General features: G+C 37.5%; 1 protein-coding gene across 5 annotated transcripts in view; it reads left to right on the top strand.

Annotated features, from left to right (window-relative positions):
- Positions 1–9,584, top strand: part of LOC126339492 (peroxisomal acyl-coenzyme A oxidase 3-like) — a 99,826-nt gene extending 90,242 nt beyond the window's left edge. For all 5 annotated transcript variants that reach the window (XM_050001638.1, XM_050001639.1, XM_050001637.1 and 2 more), the window contains 2 exons: positions 8,312–8,444; positions 8,633–9,584. In XM_050001638.1, the coding sequence (XP_049857595.1) occupies positions 8,312–8,444; positions 8,633–8,889 (390 nt within the window). In that variant the 3' untranslated portion in view covers positions 8,890–9,584. The remainder of the gene's footprint in view (positions 1–8,311; positions 8,445–8,632) is intronic.
- Positions 9,585–16,911: the final 7,327 nt, after the last annotated feature.

Raw genomic sequence — 16,911 nt, 5'->3', positions numbered from 1 at the left:
CCACTTGTCAAGTACCACCATGCAATGAAACAGAAATGAAGTTAGAAATATGTTTCCCCAGCATTATTTGTGACTTAATTATCTTTAGATACCTGTTAATTTTTATTTGAATTCTATATTTATTATCAAATTTAACTCTCAAATACAAATACTGAACCTTAATTTTTTTTAGTAAAAAACGTGGTTTTAATTAGCAGTAGCATGAAAATGTGAATATTCATACTAAATTAAAATTTGCAAAAAGTTGACAAAAATGAAAATATTATTTCACCATTATTATGATCGGCAACGGCCTTGCCGCAGTGGATATACCGGTTCCCGTGAGATCACCGAAGTTAAGCGCTGTTGGGCGTGGCCGGCACTTGGATGGGTCACCATCCAGGCCGCGATGTGCTATTGCCATTTTTCGGGGTGCACTCAGCCTTGTGATGCCTATTGAGGAGCTACTCGACCGAATAGTAGTGGCTCTGGTCAAAGAAAACCATCATAACGACCTGGAGAGCGGTGTGCTGACCACACGCCCCTCCTATCCGCATCTTCAACTGAAGATGACACGGCGATCGGATGGTCCCGATGGGCCACTTGTGGCCTGGTGACGGAGCGCATTATTATGATCACAATACTTTTTCATTGAAATAGTGGAATAGCAAAAATTAGTTAATTCAATTTAAGCATAATTTTTGCGTTAACACAGTAATTTTTTACCAACTTTATTATCCAAACTAAGATTTTTTTTAAAATTTGTTATTGTTTGGTTGAGTTGCTTAAGAATTTACTTTGTTTACCTGGGGCAGCTTGAATATTTACTATGAGATGCACTATTGATCTGTGACATTCTAATTATGCAGGGTCACAGTTATTGAACTATGTGGGAAAAAAACATAAACTAGCTAGAAACTACTGCGTGAACACACTTAATTCAACATGTTAACATCACTACAGATATTCAGATGTTTGATCTGCCTGCCATCATTGACAATGATGTGGCACAGACAAATAGCAAAATTCTGCGTAACCCAATGAAGTGTCGGAACATCGATGCTGTCGATGACCTCCTGAATGGCTGTTTTCCAGAAATGGTTTTGGTGTTACTGCTTTACACCTTGTCTTTAATACAGCCCCACAAAAAGAGGTTGCATGTGTTCAGATCTGGAGAATAGGGTGGCCAATCAAGGCCCATGCCAATGGCCTCTGTGTACCACAGAACCAGAATGCAGTCGCCAGAGTGCTCCTCTGGGACATCAAACACTCTCCTCCTTCGATGGGGTTGAACCCTGTCTTGCATGAACCACATCTTGTTGAAACGAGAGTCACTTCGGATAATGTGGATGAAATCATCTTCCAAAACCTTCACGTACAGTTTGCTGGTCACTGTGCCATCAAGGGATAACGCACTGGTTATTCTGTGACTGGACATTTCACACCACACAGTCACACCTCGAGAGTGAAAAGACTTCATGATCACGAAATGTGGAATCTCAGTCCCCCAAATGTGCCAATTTTGCTTATTGATGAACCCATCCAAATGAAAGTGGGGTTTGTCATTAAACCGAACCATACTAACTCCCATCATGCTCCATGACCGTGCAGCTTGAAAATCCTAACGCAAGCTATGATTTTATTTCATAGTTCAATAATTCTTACCATGTATATGGGTGATGTCTTTCACTATTATGTTCACCACATACTGCTCGATGTGCTGTAACGCAAAGGTGAACTGAATGTACTATATCAATCGCCCTCACTCTTTCCACTTCATGATGTCTTAACAGCCAGTATTGTCCTGGAGTGGAATAAATGAACCACAACTTTCATCAGGATTTCAACATCCTTTCACCATGCCCAAAAATTAGTAACATCTGACCCAAAATCCTTCCCACCCCTCCTAGAGTCAAATTCTGGTGCCTACCCAATTCACAAAGTCCTAGTCCATCCTTACATGTCACCTACTCCTATCCCCCAGCCACATTGGTCATATCCTGATGGAAGACCCAATGTGAGACCTGTCACACTTCACCGCCCAATGCATCCTGTTCCAGGCTTATCATATCCCATTAGAGACAGGTCCACCGGCAAAAGCAATAATGTGATATACCAGCTCTGCTGCAATGTCTGCACAGCATGTTATGGGGGTATGGCTTCCAGACAACTGTCCACTCCAATGAATGGCCACTGCCAAACTGCAACCTAGAGCAGAGTTGATCCCCGAGAAGTGGAACATGCTGCTGAGCAAACCATGCTCAATTTCAAAAGTTGCATCCAGCCATCCAGTTTTCGGTTTTCTGTGGTTTCCTTAAATTGCTGCAGGCAAATGCCAAGATGGTTAATGTAAATATGCGTGGCCAATTTCCTTATCCATCCGTGAAACTTTCCAAGCTGCTTTCTGTGAAAGTCAACAGGATGTTAAAACCCTAATCTTCCTTCCTTTCCTCCAGCACCAGCTTTTCTGAAGTGCATGGATGCAACACACCCTTCATTCCTGTAATCCTCTTGGACTCAATCTCAAGATAGCTCCCTGCCCCTTACATGCCTCCTATGTAAGGACCCTAATTTCACTCATCCTGACATGCATACCATCTTTCCTTTCCTCTTTTCTGCCACACACTCCCAGTCCATTCCCCCACATCATCATCATGTGCTGCATGAACTCACTAGTGTTGGTGTCTGTGTGTCTCATTCCCATCCTGTACGTCAGCCGCCTCCCTCTAAATCATCAACTCACCAACCAGCCTTCCCACTGCTTCCTGCCTCCTGTCTCCCCTCTCTCACTCCACACAATTTATCCTCTCACTCTAGGCAATCTATAGAACCTCAGTCCTGGCAGTGAGCATTCAGCTGACACATTGTACTGGTGTGTGTGTGTGTGTATGTGTGTGTGTGTGTGTTTGTTTGTTTGTTTGTTTGTTTGTTTTTCAGTTGTGTTTTTATGTCTGTCGATAACTAAAAACATCTACTATCTGGTAAGTTGTTACCTTGGTATCTTTACTCCTAAATTCTTTAGATTCTGTCAGGAATTTAATCCACTCCTTGCACAATAAGAGCGATAAACTTTCCCAATCAGGAGTATATAAAATTACATGCGGGGATTGTCCAAAATTTTACATCGGGCAAACGGGACAAGCTCTGAGTCTCAGGTATAAAGAGCATATTCCTACTAGACGCAGTGACGGTACTAAGGGCTCTACTTACGCGGAACATCTCGTGCAAACAGCTCATGCACCAAGCCCTCCATTTAACATCGAGTTACCTCATGCCGAGGTTAAGGGCTTAAAACTGGATGTTTTGGAAGAAATGCAGATCTTTAAGCATCTGCAACATGATAAAGACAATATCCTTAATGCCCAACTCCTACTAAGAAACAGAAATTTTTTTGAAGGTTTTGCACCTGTAATTTGTTCTTCATACTTGTAAATTTGATGATCTGGGGATTTTCAGATGCGTGCGCTGATTGACGAGCGCGGTTGGTGAAGCTGTTTATCTTTTCTTTTTTCGTCATTTCCTTGACGATGAAGGTGATTTTAGCCCATTGAACACCTCACGTTTTATCCCTATATCTTTATCTGTTGCCATAGCTAGCTTCATATATGTTTCTTTCCTAGCATAAACAACTGTGTGCGGTTATTTTTAAGCTTCGTCTCCAATGTAGCTCATCACTCATTCTATCCATTCTATTTTTGAAATATGTTGATCCATGGTTGGGAATATAAGGGCTATGTAGCCACGACCCATGTATAAACTTTTACGTATTAGTATGCGCATGCGCATTCAAGTAACTTCCCTTATCTTGCGCATGTGCATAGGTAGCAGGTCGAGCATGTAAGTGAGCGACCATTTGTAGCTGCAGTGTATGTCGGGTCGTGGCCCATCGAACATAAGCCGGTGTGAGGTGGAGGTTACACCATTAAGTTAAGTAATGGTTTTTGACTTTGTACATATGTACTGTTTGTGTCCCACCTTTTATCGTTTATAAATGTATAGCCATGGTGTTCTTTTAATAATAGACAAAGGTGTTTTTAGGCACTTTAGGGTTTTATTGTTCTGAAGAAGGTGTAGTTATCTACGCCGAAACCTAGGTTAAAACTAGGTGCTTTTTTTCACAGTCGAGGCGGGTTTCTAGTTTTCTAATGATTAATGTGTCCCTAGATGTGAATATTTAAAATGACCCATCTCTGCCAACAATTTCAGCACATACATACAAGATACAATATGCATAAGAGATTATTTAAAATTGTCATTCAGACTCAAGAATGAAAGGGACTCACGTTTCACCTCAAGGAGAGACGTGTCTTCCCCTTCCCACAACAGAGGGGGGGAGAGGGGTCTCTGTCTTCCCTCTGAGTGACCTGTCTTCCCTTTTTAACATTTACCAAACTATACCTCTCTCCTATCCATGGAAGGAATTATCAGTTACTGGAAAGTAGGAAGTCAGCCTGTCTAGCAGTATTAAAAATTTCACCCCCTAGCCAGAAATACTGTTTCATAATTTTATAGTTTTCTGGAGTGAGTTTCCCTTTTGATACAAGACTGTGTAAACTGTCTTTCAGCATACAAATTAATACTTCATGTATTGCTGTTAACCTTTTATTTTTAGATTATATTCCACAGTTAATAGCTTTGACTCTGTTATTATAAATAATTGCATAGTACATTAAATATAATAGTTTGTATGAAAGACTGTAGTTTCAAGGATATACCATTTTATAAAACTGACATATTGAGTTGCATGGACTGACATCCCCATTCCAAGTTTTTTTATGATATAAATATTATAATTTATTTTGTCAGTATTTATTTCCTTCTTTTTAATTTTCCATAGTGCTTTTTATTTATTTTCCAAGTTTTCAATAAGATACTACTAACAGGGGATTCAAAGAATGGAGAAGCAGTGTTCATTCCGCTGTGGACACCTTTGTGAATCTAGAGGACTAACTTTTAATCCTGAGACTAATATCCATAAATCTTGAGACCAGGTCAGTTCTTTTAAAATTTTCCCAGTCGTCCCAGAGTAATCAATATAGTTCTCATAAAATTCTTGAGCTACAGTATAACTTTGGTTGCTGTCTGGACCTTGCCTTGGTGCTTCCTGTTAAAATATCTCTTTTGCACCACCTCACTTATAGCTACTGCGTCTGTATCATCAAAAAGTCCAGTTTCTTCAAAAGGGATATCACTCGTGGGCAAACTTCATCATATAAAAACTTAACATTGTTGGCTGTCATATGTACAAAATATTGAGCACAGATAAACAATATACAGGGTAGGAAGCTAAGAAAGGAAACCGCAGATATATTTAAAGCACATGATTACATCGGCATGTAGTTTCCGCTAAATTAAAGTGTATGGGCAGAGAATTTTTTGACATATGGAAGTAATTCTTAACGTTTATTGTTGTTGAATTATTGACACTTTTTAAAAATAGAGATATATAGTTTTTCCATGGCACTGGAAAGAGGATTACAGAAAGTATGTAATGTGACCCAATCATAACAAGATAATAGCACTGCAAGACACTGTCAGGCTATTAAGAAAAGAGATCCCACAAATATATCGTTCATCTGTTTTTTATCTAAATGCTAGCCTTGAGCAATGATGCATGTTGTAAAACAATTTCAGCGGACAATATGCATATAGAATTTCATCTGGACTTGTCCCTGCACAGGCCCCAGCTATAAGGCGATTCATATCTTTGGCAGTTGTCATTGTTTGCTTGTAGACATTTTAATTTTCCACATAAATGAAAGTGCAGAGCTGTATAGGTCATTTTGCTTTTCCTGAAGGACTGGCCCAACAATCTCCAAATGTTCTGTTAAGAGGGTCTGTGATTATCTGTGTAGAATGGGTGGGATATCAATCGTGTTGGTACCGTATGGATTCCCTTTTGTCCTGTGAAATGTCTTGCAATAATTGTGGCAGCTTATCTGTTGGGCATGGTAGATACCCATTTTCATTGAGTCCCATCAGTAAAATTGTCACCAATTATGTGATTCTTGGGAAGTGCCCACCACTTGTTGATAGGCCAAGGCTGTTATTTTTGGAAATTTGTGGTCAGTTCCTGTGGGACCAAACTGCTGAGGTTATCAATCCCTACGCTTACACATTACTTAATCTAACTTAAACTAAGTTACACTAAGGACTCAAACCTCCAGTGGGAGGAGATGTGTGAACCGTGGCAAGGCGCCGTAGAATGTGTGGCTACCCCATGCGACTGGCTGTTATTTATTCATTTCTCTCAGCCAGTGTGAACAGTAGTGTGTTTTGCAAGCATTGATTTGTCCAAAGTTCGTAAAGGATTCTTCATCTGTAAACAAAATCTCGCACAGAAACAGAAGATCTCTTTGCAGTTTTCATAGACACCGTTTACAGAACTGTAACCAATTTTGAAAGTCATTCATTTGAAGCTGTTGATGGAGAAAAATGTGGAAAGGGTCAAGTGCATAGAATTAATTTTCACTCTGCAACAGAATGTGCACTAACTGAAACTTCCTGATGGATTAAAACTGTGTGCCAGACCAGGACTCAAACCTGACATCTTTGCCTTTCATGACTGAATTATCCTAGCATGATGAACAACCTGCCTCACAGCTTTACTTTTGCCAATATCTCTTATCTTCTAAAGTTGACAGAAATTCTCCTGCAACCTTGTGGGACTAGAATGCCCGGAAAAAAGGATTAGCTGTGAGGGCAGGTCATGAGTCATCCTTGGATGATTAGTTACTGTAGCACTTGCTCACAGAAGGCAAAGGTCCCAGGTACAAGTCCCAGTCAAGCACACAATTTTAGTCTGCCAACAAGTTTCAGGATTAAGGGTGTTGGGTTGTAATATTCACCGGACATTTCCTTGGCTGACCTCAGTCACACATCACACTGCTTCAGAGTGACATGTGGATTGTGCATTACTGCTGCTAAAATGGGTGTTATATTTCTCTAATCAATTCCTATACATTTTTGTTGACGTATTTTATTCTTACCTTTCAGCATACAGCTACATCACTGCCCTAACAGTTTGGTGACATTCATCTTAAACTTCACATTTTGTCTGCACATTGTGAAAGTCTGAATAGCTTGATCACTCCAGCAGCAAAGCAAAGACTGATAGGTTCAAGTACATTAGTGAACATACCAACTATACTGAGTTATATAATATACTGAATTATATGTTTGCATACATTTGGTACAGTAGGGCAATTGTTTGCATCACTGTTACATTGTTACTATTTGATCAAGCTACACAACTTATATCACTAAAGCTCTCTTCGAATGCTCTTTCCAATTGTACACAATAAAGTATACAGTTCCATAAAAAATAACAAAAGTTAAAAATATGCCACTGTTATAATACAGCAGCTATGATATTTTATTAATGCCTGTCAGGAAATTAGCAACATGTTCCACTATAACTCCTTGAAACCACACATTGGTGTGAGTGTAGTTGTGGTGGCCTGTTTTAACTACCTCACTGTGTATATGTCACACAAAATGGAGCTGCAATACACATTCCGTGACAATGTGAAAGTTAACATAATGTTTGCAGATAGTTTAGACACTTTCTCCCACTACTACTGTTTCAAATCACTACAGTTGGACCGGCAGATCAACACACAAATGGTTTCCATTATATGCATGCCATTAATTAACATATAATGGCTTTTACTGTATTTCTTTCAGAATTCATATTTTTTCCAAACCACCCCACTCATCTTGATAAGTTGTATGAATCTTGTGATAACTATGTCCCATCTTTGACGAATCTACCATATATCTCAGGCTTTTTAATGACCTTCTTGTTTTTTTAACTTATTTCTTATTATTGTGATAATTTATTTTTAACTGTAATTTTTACTGTTCTGCCCCTCTTCATTCTGTATTATTGTTATGCCTTTGACTTCCAAGTGACTTTTCTATTTAGATTTCAATCAATTTTCCACTTATCACCCTCTGCTTTAATTCTAATATTGTTTTGATACATGCCTCTCTTTCCTCAACTTAACTGTATCACATTTAATTGGCAGCAATGTGAAAAAATATAGTGCTCATTTTTAATTTAAAAATACACAAAAATAAACATGCTTAAACTGCCACTTTGCCAGGGGAAAAAGAAATAAGCACTATTGGATCAGTTATCGAAGAACTATTTTGAGTGAAAAAAGAGTTTATGGCTTGTGGTTAAAAACCTTGAGGGCAAAACTCAACTTCAGAAGTCTGTATATGCACTTGTGCTTGTTGAATTTAAAGTGATTCAAGAAATTCATAGATTTCTTTGTTTTCAGTACCTAGTAAAGTCACTGTCAATAATATTAATCTTCTGTTTCAGCACTTTATCTTGCAGAAATTTGTGGAAAAAGCAAACAGTGCAAACAATCATTCTGTGAAGGTTGTTCTCCGTAAACTGTGTTCCCTGTATGGTGTATGGTCCCTTGAAAAGCACCTGCCCTTCCTCTACCAAGGTACATACAAGATAATGACATGTGATGAATAAGTTACCAAAACTACAGCTTATAATAGAAACTGAGTAGCGAAACTACAATAATTTACAATGAGAAAGTTATAGTTAATATCTTTGCTCAGACACTATGAGAATTACTTACATCTTATCCCACTTCTGCTGTTTATGACTAGTAATTATTTTTAACAGGTGGCTACATGAGTGACAGTGAGCCAGCACATTTCATACAAGAAGGCCTCTTACAACTCTGTGAACAACTGAAATATGAAGCTATTAGTCTGGTGGATGTTCTGGCCCCTCCAGATAGGCTTTTGTCATCTGTGCTGGGACAGTCTGATGGACATGTATATCGTAATATGCAAGCTTCATTCTTCAGCAATCCACAGACCTTTGAACGGCCAGCTTGGTGGAAAGATGTTGTGTTTTGGCAGCACTCAAAACTCTGAAGAATTTTCTATGAAATGGCTTGAAATTCATATTTGATGTTCATATACAAAATAATTCACTCTCAGGTGATTGGAATTATGTATATCAGTTAGTTTCCTCATGCACAAAGAACAGTATCCCTACTGCCTATTTATAAAACATTAAGTTGGCCTAAAACTGGGACTTACATATTCATATTTTTTATAAAAAAAACCTTTCACAAACATTCTTTTACAAAAAGAAACTTATATCAGTTACTTGAACTGGAGATTATAAGAGAGAGACACTTTTAGTATCACTTCAAAATGTGTCCCAGTGTCCTGCGGAGCTTAAGAAACAAGTAGCTCTCACTTTCTGCAGTACCAGTGTTAGATATATAATGGGAGGTGAATGAAACTGCTTACATGTGAATAAAAAGAGACAGAAGGAATTCATGTTTTAGTACAGCAACCAATATGGTTGTGATTCATTTACTTTGAAGATACATTTTGAAGTCAGAAATAAGATTGATAATATCTGTCACTTGAATGTTTAATTCTTACTACTGAAAAAGAAAGTGGTCAATAGAAAGATTTGTACAAAGCTTTATTTTTAATAAGAATATATTTTTTATATGTGGTGAAATAAAATTTTATATTTGTCTATTTTTAAAGGGGGTATTTTTGTACACTTGAACAATTATGTGATTGAATAAATAATATATTTTGCTGTTGGATTTCTGCTTGTTGGCTAGCCATGTGATTATATTTGTCATAATTTAAGTTAAATTTTGATGAGTTATGATACTTCTCCATCTGTTTCTACATCACTGGTATTTCCACTTCAGTAGTAGTACTTTTTTATATTTGGTATCAAAAAGTTGCTTTCTCTGAAATAGGCTGGATCATCAGGAAATTTACATTTATGTACATTTGTAGATTATTAGAACAATACTAAGAAATACTAATATACATGCGGCCATGAACATTGCGTGGTTCAAAAATTACTTATAAAGGGTGACCAAAAGTTTCCATCCAGAGTCAGTATGCCGATCAGGCAAAATTGCCACGAGCATTGAGGCAATTGTCCCATCAATGCACCATGTTGAAGATACCCTTTTGGTAAAACACTGTATCCTTCTAAGTGAAGAAATCCATAACTTCTCCTGTACATTCTCATCTGACAAGAGTCTTCAGACCTTCAAGGTCTTTTTGCAGGGATGAGAGGCATGATAATCACATGGGGAGATATGGATATAGGTCAGTTGCTCAGTAGTGTTGCACTTGAGTTGGTGTAACTTCTGCATTATAACATTTGCAGTATGAGGACATGTGTTGTTATGTCACATTTGTTTTCAACAGATATGCTGTCCCATTTGCATTTTTTATTCTCAAACTGATGCCTATTACAGATTGCCCTCTACTAGGCAACAAAAGAACAATTGCACATTGGTCCTGTTTGGAAGCAATTGGTAATAACGTCTCGGTAGTTCATGTTCCCACATTTGCCTCGCACATGATTGCCAAATTCATCTCCTGCCCACATGTCAGTACTTATGTACTCATGTTGGAATAGCAGTACATTGCATATATGATTAATAATATTTGTGCCTACACCAGCTAAATGTATTCAAATGAAATATATGGGAAGCTGTTGCTTTCTAATTATATTAAATAGCTACTGTTCATTTGAAACTGGTAGCTTAATATGTATGTAAATGGTATTTTTCAAAGAAAATAGTTATGAACATCTGTTACAATAAAGGTCTGTTTGTGTTACACTACTACTTATGATGCAGTTTATTCTAAACATTACTGTTTGCTACATAATTAGAAATTTTCGCTCCTGAATCTAGGCAATCCATTAATTTTTAGGTGTAGTGGCTGATGGAGGTTTATTTATAATTCTCTTTCGAGTTTGTAGGGATTCCCAACTACGTGGTTTATATTAGATGGAGGGTTGTTGAATACCTTAGTGACAGAGTATGTAACTCCTATTTGAACCCATATACAGAGGCGGAGTCTGCATAATAATTATTTTGTGTTTTGTAGTGTGATTATGGAATTCATAATTCAGCAGAAACTGTTTTTTATGATCGGCAACAGATACCATTAAGAAGTAAATGCTCAAGGAAGTGAGCATAATAACTCCAAAACCCTTAACACATTGACCGCTGCACATTTAACACCGGATGTTTCACCATCAGGCCAGCAATCAAGCATAACACTCTGCTCTGACCAGCGATGGCCTCGTGGCAGTCAACGTGTTTAAGAGGTCTCCGTAAGATGTACAATAATCTCTTTTACACAATATAATTAATGCCTGCTTTTGGTCAATAAATATTTATTTACTTTAGGTGCATTTCTCCATAATTCCATAAGACCACAGAAAGTGAAGGTATGTAAAATGAGCAAGTTGACACACTTGGTTTAGATCAGCAACTTTAGGTGCAAAGCTTCTCAAAGGTCTTTTGCACCATTCCCCGTCACCCTATTTTGATTTGTTACCCAGCTGAATCCCAAGGAACTTTGCATGCTATGTTCCATTTTGGGTACGGTCAACAATGGATATTTCTAGTACTACCGGGTCTTTTTTGTTTCTTTTAAATTGCATAATATTAGTCTTTATGAAATTATGACATTGACTTCAGTGAACCAGTTATATGCCTGTTCAACTATAATTTGGTTTATGTCTGATAAGATTCACTGTGGGGCCTTGTTAGCATTCTTGTACCAGCAGCAGACATTGCAGTTGTGGAACCATTGTTTAAAGATCATTTGTAGCCTATTGGTTAAGAACAAGAACGGACCCAGTACCAGTCTTTGTAGCCATCATATGTTTTGTTCCCCATTTGGAGTTTACTTTTATTCCTGTGACATAATCTATCACTATAACCTTCTGCTTTCCGTTAGGTAAGACTTTTATGCAAGAGGGATCCCATTACATTTTAGTTTGTCAAGTAGATTTAATGATTCTCACAATAAAAGGTATTTACAGGTCACAGAATATATGTAGATGGTAATTTTTTCAAGTTTGCTTCTACTAGGACTTGGTTTCTGAGCTCTTGCGTGATTGTCTCTATTGAGAATCTTTTGCAAAAGTCAAACTGAGAGATTTGTGTCAACAATGAGGAAGTAATCACTGACTCTGGAGGACAGTGATTGCAGTGTGTGATCATTTTTGCCACTTATGTTTTGAGCACTTAACTTCACTCACATCACTATTTTTACTTGTTTCTCGATTAATAATGTTCCATACTGTTTTATTCCTGGGTGTTCATTTTTTGTATGTTTTAATTAAATGTTTTTTTAATACCATACCAGAAGATTTTACAGTGCTAGTGGTAATGGAGTTTCAGTTTTTGGGTAAGCTTGTCCTCTGCACTAAGTAGAGCTCTCTTCCAAGAACAAAATACATTAACCCAATGGTTTATACAGCCAGCTCACAGGTTTCAAGTCCATTATTACACTGCCTATAGTAAAACAGGCTGAGCAATCTATATTTATTCTTCTTTGGTAATAGATGGCATGACATGTTGTATACCACTGGAAAGCTGAGAAATTGATCTGTTTAGTGGTGTATAACACTGTTAGGTTTATCTCCCCCCCCCCCCCCCCCCTCCTCCCCACCCATATAAAAACCCATAAATTGTGTAGTGTGCAAAGCAAGGAAGTAGAAAATTATGTAAGACAAAATATGCTGATTTTTAATAAAGGTTGTTGTTGTTGTTGTGGTCTTCAGTCCTGAGATCGGTTTGATGCAGCTCTCCATGCTACTCTATCTTGTGTAAGCTACTTCATCTCCCAGTACCTACTGCAACCTACATCCTTCTGAATCTGCTTGGTGTAGTCATCTCTTGGTCTCCCTCTACGATTTTTACCCTCCACGCTGCCCTCCAATACTAAATTGGTGATCCCTTGATGCCTCAGAACATGTCCTACCAACCGATCCCTTCTTCTGGTCAAGTTAGATAAGACTTTTATGCAAGAGGGATAATATGGTATAATATGATAAATATCAAATATAGGGTCGACTGTGGGGAAAAATATTAGTAAGTCATGGGTTAGTCCCAAGAGTTATCCATCTCTTGTTCCCGGTTCCATTAAATATTACTCTACTTTGTTTTAAGGGGAAACAAGACTCAAAGAAATGCAGGAAGATGTTTAAGGAAGAGCTAAATTTTCTATTCACACCTTCTAAGTCACTTCTCAGTTTACTTCATGTGTTTTCTCCATAAAGGTGTTGATCAAGTCACTTTTTATAGCTCTGTCATACAATAGTTGTCTTCTGTGAACAGAATCTAACTGCTCAGCATATTTTATTGTTAACCTTCAACTGATAGCATCAGGTCAATATAACCCAAGATTTTTTTCTTCTCTTGCTGATCTTTGATAAGCAGAGAAATGATGGTAACCGTTCACATGCAAATTCATCTGTTGAGTGGCTGTCCCTTGAGCTCTGTTTAAAATCATTTTCTCTCTCCTTGTTTTCTTGTGCTGTGTGTTTTGATCCAACACAACTAATTGTGTCAGTCCTTGTTTCAGTAAAATATTCCATTGTGACAGTTTATGTGTGATCACCTTCACTGTCTTTCATGCACTTCAACTTGTAAATGTATTCACCATTAATACTTTTCCGACGAGTTACATATTTTAGGAAGGGTTCATTGTATACATACAAGGTTCCAACATTGTTTCTCATGTGGTTTCAGAAAAGTCCACATTTCTCACAGATTAGGAAGTTGTCAGATGTACTATGAGTTAATAAAAAAAACAGTCTTTCTCTGAGGAAAGGTCAGAATGTGGGGAGGGCACTGTTGAAATAAGTGAGCATGATACAGATTCAGACATGACTGTCACTTCAAGTGATGAATCTTCGAATTCATTTGTTGCTAAAGATTACTATATAGGTAAATGTGTGCCAACTAAATAGCAGATGAAGCCAGTTAGTCATAGAGAAAGATTCAAGAGCTATTACATCTTTTCTCATAAGCAAGGCACTTTAGTGCTGGCTACAGCAGCAAAGACCCCAGTAAAAATCTTTTCATTTTCATGATAAATTGATGAGTGACATTATTATGCACATGATAAACAATCAAACTCTTTAACAAATCTCAGGATGCAAAAGATCCAGAATGGAGATGAATGCATTTCTGGGTCTCTTGTTGTATGCATGAATTTACAAAATTTCCCATGTCCATTTCAAAGAACTGCTGGAAAATGATGAGCCTCCTGTATTTGTAGTTACTATGTCATGTAGCAGATTCCTGTTTTTATTTTGCTGTATTCACTTCAGTGATAAAAAAACCCTCTAGTAATAAGTGGAAAGAGACTGTACAGATGGTTGATGAGTTTGAGCTATCACACCACTGCAAGATAAACATTTGAAATTGTATACTCCTGAAAAATATGTGACAATTGCCAAGCAACTCATTCCATTTCAAGGATGTGTTTCTTGCGACAATATCTGTCAAAAAAAGATATACACCGTAAAGGTTTTTGCTTTGGTAGTCCAGAGCATTTTATCTTATGAACTTTGAATTGTATCCAGCACAGTCAGATGGTCCTATTTGAATAAAGATTTAATTTAGCCAGAACATTATGAAAGAACAAACCAGATATTCCCAAATGATTTTTTACCTAATAAATGAAAAACTCTAGCCTTAAGTCAGTTCAGTTTTACAAAAGATGTAACAATGCTGACGTGTTCCAACCAAATCACAATAATGTTGTACCCATTTCCATGAAATTTTAGGCTCTCAGGAAAAGTGAAACAAGATGGCCACTATCAATTAGCAATTTAAATAAAAGAAGGGGGGAGGGGTCAGGTGTGAAATTCATGTACCATTTACAAGTTAAGCTCTGGTAACAAAGTTACAAGATGTGAATTTCTGGATAATGTGGCTAAGGACTCACTAATTGATTATGTTGTCCAAAGGATTAAAAGCCTCAGAACCTATGACAAGTAAAGTTTTATCTAGCACATAAAATAATTGGTGCCAGCATGTGTGGATATGAGGAACAGGATCAGCTTACCACTGCTTAGCACAAGAAAAAGGTGTCACATACAACTAAGTACAAATGACAGGAAGCATTCCACAGTACATGTGATTTGTGCCAAACATGTATGTAGAAAGCATACTATGGTAATCTGCATATCTTGTGAAGATTACAAGGATGAACATTTTATGGCACATAACATGTAAAATATTATGTCTCTGTTTTAAAATGTTACTGAAATTTAACGTTCAAAAATCAGTTATTTGGAAATAAAGATGATCAAAATTTCACTGAAATCTTTCCTCTATGTGTAAAAGGGTATAAAAAATTCTTAAGTAGTTTTTAAATATTTTGAATAATAGTTATTTCAAAAAATAAATTATCTCTTGGAATAATGGAGTAACGTGTTCTTCCTCGTGTTTTAGTTGTAGGTCAAACACTACTAGTTTGCCTATCAAAACATCATGAGACTATTTAAGGGTTAACATTTATCCAATATAGTCTGTGTAACTCACAGGTCTGGTTTAAAAGCACAAGAGGCTGAGAGAGGCACCTCACCAACCAAAAAATAATTAGTAGTGAAAACTGACACTGGTGAAAATAAGACGAGTGTAGAATGTGCAACTCCAGTTTTCAACTGTATCAGTGGGAGTGCTGTAAATTTCATTTTTGAGACAAACCCAGACAAAAAAACCTAAAGGACTGAGGTCAGGTGACCTTGGAGACCAAGGTACAGGCTGTGTTTGAGCTATCTACCTTAGCACATGAGATGTCATCTGGTAGCAGCAGTGAAATGTTCCTGTGCCCCATCATGCATGTACCACAGTCATCAACTTTGGGCAACAGATGAAATTCGAGTCCAGTTATATGATGTGTCAATTGAAAAGTTTTCATTTCCAATACATTTATATTCACAGTATTTAATACTGAAGTCATAGGTGGCTTGCAACTACAACTTTGCAGTTATCTCACAAATGGCTTATTCGAGGACCCAAATTTACTGGAAGGTTTTTCCTTCTGTTAACTGTTGCGTCTCCTCGTGCATGTTGATTTTATATACCATTTATGTTGCTTGGCACTTTAAGTAAACTATATGTTGATTATTGTAGTGAACACAAAAGATAAAATGCGGTTCTCACTATTGGATTCTGTAGTTGGAAATTTTAACTTCATGCTCTCTGATCTATTATGTGGGGATACACACAACACTAAAAAGATTTCCTGCTGTGAATGTGTTATCTTTAATTTGCACGACTGTGTTCTCATAATTCTGATCTGGCTTGTTAGAAACGGAACACTGGATCATTACTGTAACTGATTATGAAATTAAACATGTCTTTCTCTACTTTCGTCTCTGAAATGCACTGAAAATTACTCTTATTTTACACACAGAAGTTACAGTGTGCAACGTTTGCCAAACATAAAAACTTCAGTGGAGTTATTAAATATTTGAACAATATTAATTGCCACAGCTAACAAGCGAGCATGAAACTAAAAATGAGATGTAATAAAGATTCTATCTCTAAATGTTTCTCAGATGTCAGAGTTTTCTTCTACAACAGAGGTGGCTGAGGGAATTGGTTCAAGGGCATACTTGCACTATCAGTGAACACAAAAACATGTGAATTTTTATTACATTTGGCTCTGCACACAATGCCCGGTTTACGACTTGACTGGGACACAGTCCTTTATACCATCCCCTGAGTCCAAGCTTTTGCTGGCACCCTGGCAGGTATCGCAGCATTGTTCTGCTGGAGCCCTGTCTCAATGAGGGGCTGCCCTGTACAGCTGTGGGCCTGTCAGGCAAGTTTCACTAAGCAGCAGGCTCGCCGCCAATTGCTTTCAACTCCCAACAAGCCATTTCTACAGCTACGTGCTAAGAATAATAAAAATACCTCATGCTTTAAGCGTCTTACCAGGCTTCATTTATGTCTGCACAGCCATTAACTTTTCTAGAGTCTTGCTCAAGGCGCGTTAGGTGTAATGAAATCTTTAATCATTTTCCGTATGCCAAAAATAGATGAGAGAGTAACTTCTCCCCTGTCACTGCCCCCTACCTGCTGT

The sequence above is a fragment of the Schistocerca gregaria genome, chromosome 1, assembly GCF_023897955.1.
Source record: "Schistocerca gregaria isolate iqSchGreg1 chromosome 1, iqSchGreg1.2, whole genome shotgun sequence".
In the NCBI taxonomy this organism is placed as follows: domain Eukaryota; kingdom Metazoa; phylum Arthropoda; class Insecta; order Orthoptera; family Acrididae; genus Schistocerca; species Schistocerca gregaria.
Note: the sequence above shows the minus strand (reverse complement) of the source record. Positions and strands in the feature narration are given on the sequence as shown.